The 3,884-nt window shown below is 41.2% G+C and overlaps 1 protein-coding gene across 8 annotated transcripts in view; it reads left to right on the plus strand.

Annotated features, from left to right (window-relative positions):
• LOC125992245 (zinc finger protein 11) overlaps positions 1 to 3,884 on the plus strand; it is a 43,917-nt gene that overhangs the window by 38,900 nt on the left and 1,133 nt on the right. For 4 of the 8 annotated variants that reach the window (XM_068649547.1, XM_068649549.1, XM_068649548.1 and 1 more), the window contains 9 exons: positions 240 to 375; positions 517 to 657; positions 768 to 1,552; positions 1,876 to 2,078; positions 2,142 to 2,387; positions 2,463 to 2,573; positions 2,731 to 2,848; positions 2,926 to 3,661; positions 3,735 to 3,787. In XM_068649547.1, the coding sequence (XP_068505648.1) occupies positions 1,519 to 1,552; positions 1,876 to 2,078; positions 2,142 to 2,387; positions 2,463 to 2,573; positions 2,731 to 2,848; positions 2,926 to 3,661; positions 3,735 to 3,787 (1,501 nt within the window). In that variant the 5' untranslated portion in view covers positions 240 to 375; positions 517 to 657; positions 768 to 1,518. The remainder of the gene's footprint in view (positions 1 to 239; positions 376 to 516; positions 658 to 767; positions 1,553 to 1,875; positions 2,079 to 2,141; positions 2,388 to 2,462; positions 2,574 to 2,730; positions 2,849 to 2,925; positions 3,662 to 3,734; positions 3,788 to 3,884) is intronic. The other 4 variants (XM_068649550.1, XM_068649551.1, XM_068649553.1 and 1 more) reach the window with 4 other exon arrangements.

Genomic DNA, 3,884 nt, shown 5'->3' on the forward strand with positions numbered 1-3,884 from the left:
GTTAATTTTGACAAAAATATTTGTCACTAAACTGGACACAGATGTACAAGTTATAATGTCTGTGAATTCAGTTTATTGTCTAACTCGGCTCAAAGTTCATTGGAGTTTGACCCGCTGGCATTCAAATAGCTCCATGTCAGTGACGTCAATATAAACTTGGAAAATATTGTTCGAAAAGATGGTGGGTATATTGTGAATTCATTTCTAATCTTTGTGACCTTCATCGATGCCTTGCCAAGGTTCTCGGCGTTCCATCTGCCGGCGCATCGTGACGAGCTTGACAAATGGAGCTCATCCGGAACCGCAACTCCACTCAGGACCTTTCGGACCTCGTGATCTTCCGCTGGGACTCGATACCACAAATGTCATCATATGGTCGGTAACACGTCACGCATTTTATAATATGGCAAAATCCTGGTATTGAAATAGGGGTGTGTAGACTTTTTTTTATTAACTGTATATATATTGTATTCCAAATATATACAGAAAATTGATCTCCTGTTTTCTTCTCGACAGATAATAACATCATCATCGTCCTGGGGGTGTTGACCTTTGCCCTACAGCTGTGTTTGGCTCTCCTTGTCATGCGGAGATGTCTGAATCTGGACAAAAAAATCCGAGAGGCTACAGAATGCCCGCAGAAACTTCAGATAGTAGGTGGGTTGTGGAGGTTTGACAAATTTCAACTTTTCATAGTTGCGTTTGAATTAATCGCAGTTAATTAATGCTATAATTACATTTTGTTGTTTTTTCTTCCCTCTTTCAAGTTCTCTCGTCCTGCCAGCAAGATGTTTCCAAACAGACTCCTCATCGGTTTTATGACGACTGTTTCTTGACCTCCCCGGGAGAAGGATCCGCTCCCACTGGAACAGCCAAAACCTGTCTCTTTGGACCTTACATACACTGGGACCTGGTTCAGAACTGAAAATGTGATGAAAAAAAGTTTTTCTTGATTTGTATGTTACCAAAAAAAATGTGATACCAAAGTGCAATTAGCTGCTCATGAATTTTTATTTACTTACTGTTTGCACCATCTAATGAAATCAATTACAAAGAAAAATATTTGTGTAGGATTCTAATATGCTCTTTTTATCTTGATTCACTTCTTGATTTAATTATATCATGTATGTTTGTGAAAAAAATAATTTACAGTATGATTACGAATTATACTATTTAGTTTTCAATTTTTCATGGAAATATTTTGAATTATATTTTGTGTATTTTAATCGGAACGTGTGTGTCGTTCCAAAAATCGCCAACAGGTGGCAGTAATATCGACGTATCATCGAGTGTCAACAGTCTTATTAACAAAGAAGAACGATGGAACGAAACAGCATATAAATTTGTCTATAATTGATTTTATTTCGGTCGTTATTCTCATTGTGTGAATTAATTTGGACCATTTACTAATGAATAATCATACCAGGCTTGTTGTTATCGTAACTGTTTGTTTTTTGCATTGTTCGTGTGGTTAGCTAACTGGCTATTGGTGGCTATCAGCAACTTTTCATCAAGAAGATGGAGGCGATTCTTTTTTCAACCATTTCCCAAGGTTAGTTTGTTATTAGTGCATGAAAGAATAAATAATTTTCGGGGTGTTAAACGGTAAAAAGAATGGTGACATTTCCATCAGAGCTACAAGATAAAATGAGGTAGCTTAAGTTTGGAATAATGGAAGGAGCAGTTTCCCAAGGACACCGTTATAATATTTAAAAAAATAAAGATGTCTACCTAAATATTTATAAATTGTTTTATAAAGTTAAGCTAAATTTAAAATGCATCCAGAACCTTGAGTATGGCAATCACACTGAAATGATGCAACTCAGTTTGAGAATCACTGCAGTTATTTTAAATTGTATGTATTTTGTTTTCCAGGTAGTCAATTACCTCTGCCTTCTCTTCGTCTACTGGTGCCACCTCTGCAGCTCCTGTCAGCTTCCATGTGGCAGACCCTAAAGAAACAAGAAGTCACCAGCTACTGGGAAATTGCCGACTTTGTCTCTTTGGCCGTGGAGATTGTCCCGGAGCTGCTCGTGTACAAGCACAGGATGCAACTTAATCTAGGTTTAAGAGCCAGGGTGAGTACAACAAAGAAGAGTGAGAAGTTATTGTGCCAACATTATGCCTTACTTTACTTTTAGTATATTCTCGAATTATGCCGAAGTGACCAGCCGCTGGAATGTGACGTCATCTTGTCACTTTTGGACAAGATGAAACGACAAAACACCTCTGCAGAACACGTAAGTAGCTTTTTAATTCCAGTTTCTGCTTCGGTCTTATCAGTTGAAACATTGCAGGTGAATGAAGAAGAAGAAGCTATAATGAGCTTCATGGAGTCAATTCAGGTTCTGCTCAAGAATCCCGAAGAGAGACAACACTTTTTTATGGTAAGGCGTTTTCACTTTGATTTGAATTATGAAGTCAAGGGATTCAATTTATGAAACTTGTCATCCATCACAAAGGAGGTCTTCCCATCTTGTTATGGACCTGAGTATGACCAGGATCTAAAGTCGCTGTTTTGGGAGTTCCTCTGTCGACTCGCTCAACTCTTACCTGTTCCTGATCTCAAACAGGTGAGCAATACCTTTCTGACGTTTGGATTGGAAATGTAGATCGCATGAGATTGCCACTAGAGGGCGTATGTGTCCAATTAACTGTAGCAGATAATGAACAGTGAATTTATCTGGGTATGATTCATTGCAGAATCAATTCTCATTGTGTCAATTGCAGACTGTTTGCTGGCTTGAATCTTCAATATCAGATGAATGCGTTCATCCACTTAGTGAAGTTAATGACTTAAAAGTTTTACTCCAGCACCACAAACATCTCAGACGTTTAAAGCAGCATGGTAATGTATTTTTTTAAGCAATGTGTGCGATTATTAGGGAGTTATTAATTAACTAATGTGCTTTAAAAAAAAAAAAGTTCCAGCTACAAGCATGGGGGACAAAATCCTTGCCTCCCTTTCGGCCTTCCATCCTGGCGGAACGGCTAAAGCGGAAGAGCAGCCGAACCAAGCAGGCCCGGAAAGTCACATCCATGTAGCCACAGTAGATGAGGTGACCATTGAGGTCACTGCAGAAGTTGAGGCGGAATTAGAAGAAAATGGTTTGGTCCAGCAAGCAGAAGAGTTGACCTCAGATGAAGGTAAAGAAAGGGAACGAATGGACGAAAAGACACAAAGCGACCTCGCCAGGACGCAGCAGGACGACTCGGCTTCCGTTCGTCCTCAGGGCGCTTCGGGCCCTCACGACTGTCCGGACTGCGACAAAAAATTCAAGTTTGCCTCGTTGCTCACGGCCCACCGGGTCATCCACACAGGGGAGCGCCCCCACCGCTGCCCCGAATGCGGCCGCTGCTTCTCTTTCCGCCAGGCCCTGAGACGGCACAGAAACACGCACAAAACACGCAGGCATGACGAGCTGGAGTTCTCAAACCGAATAAAAACTCACATCGGGTCAGCGAGGGGCGAAGCGGTGGAAATGCCGGAAAATACGGAACCGGAGCCCGTCGACGAAGCCGTTCCTCTCGTTAATGTCCGCACGAGCCGGCGCAAACGCAAACCCACCATGAAGATCCAAGTCATCAACTTGCAGAAACGCATGAACAGCAAGACGAAGCAGGATGTCACCGGGGAGAAGCCAGCAGCCTCCTTGACTTGGTCAGTTTCTTCTAACACATTAGCTGATTGTATTAATTGTAAATGAACATCACTCAGATTTTTTCTCAAACAGTTCCGAGCATTCGTACTGGTCACCCTCCATCTCATCAAAGGATGTCGAGGAAGGTGAGTATTTGCTTAGTTTACTCCAAAAGCATATTTTTTTGTTCCAGCTTTATTTTTCGGAATATACACACAAATCTGGTCACAACGTTCTTTCCAG

Source organism: Syngnathus scovelli, chromosome 22, assembly GCF_024217435.2.
Source record: "Syngnathus scovelli strain Florida chromosome 22, RoL_Ssco_1.2, whole genome shotgun sequence".
In the NCBI taxonomy this organism is placed as follows: Eukaryota; Metazoa; Chordata; class Actinopteri; order Syngnathiformes; family Syngnathidae; genus Syngnathus; species Syngnathus scovelli.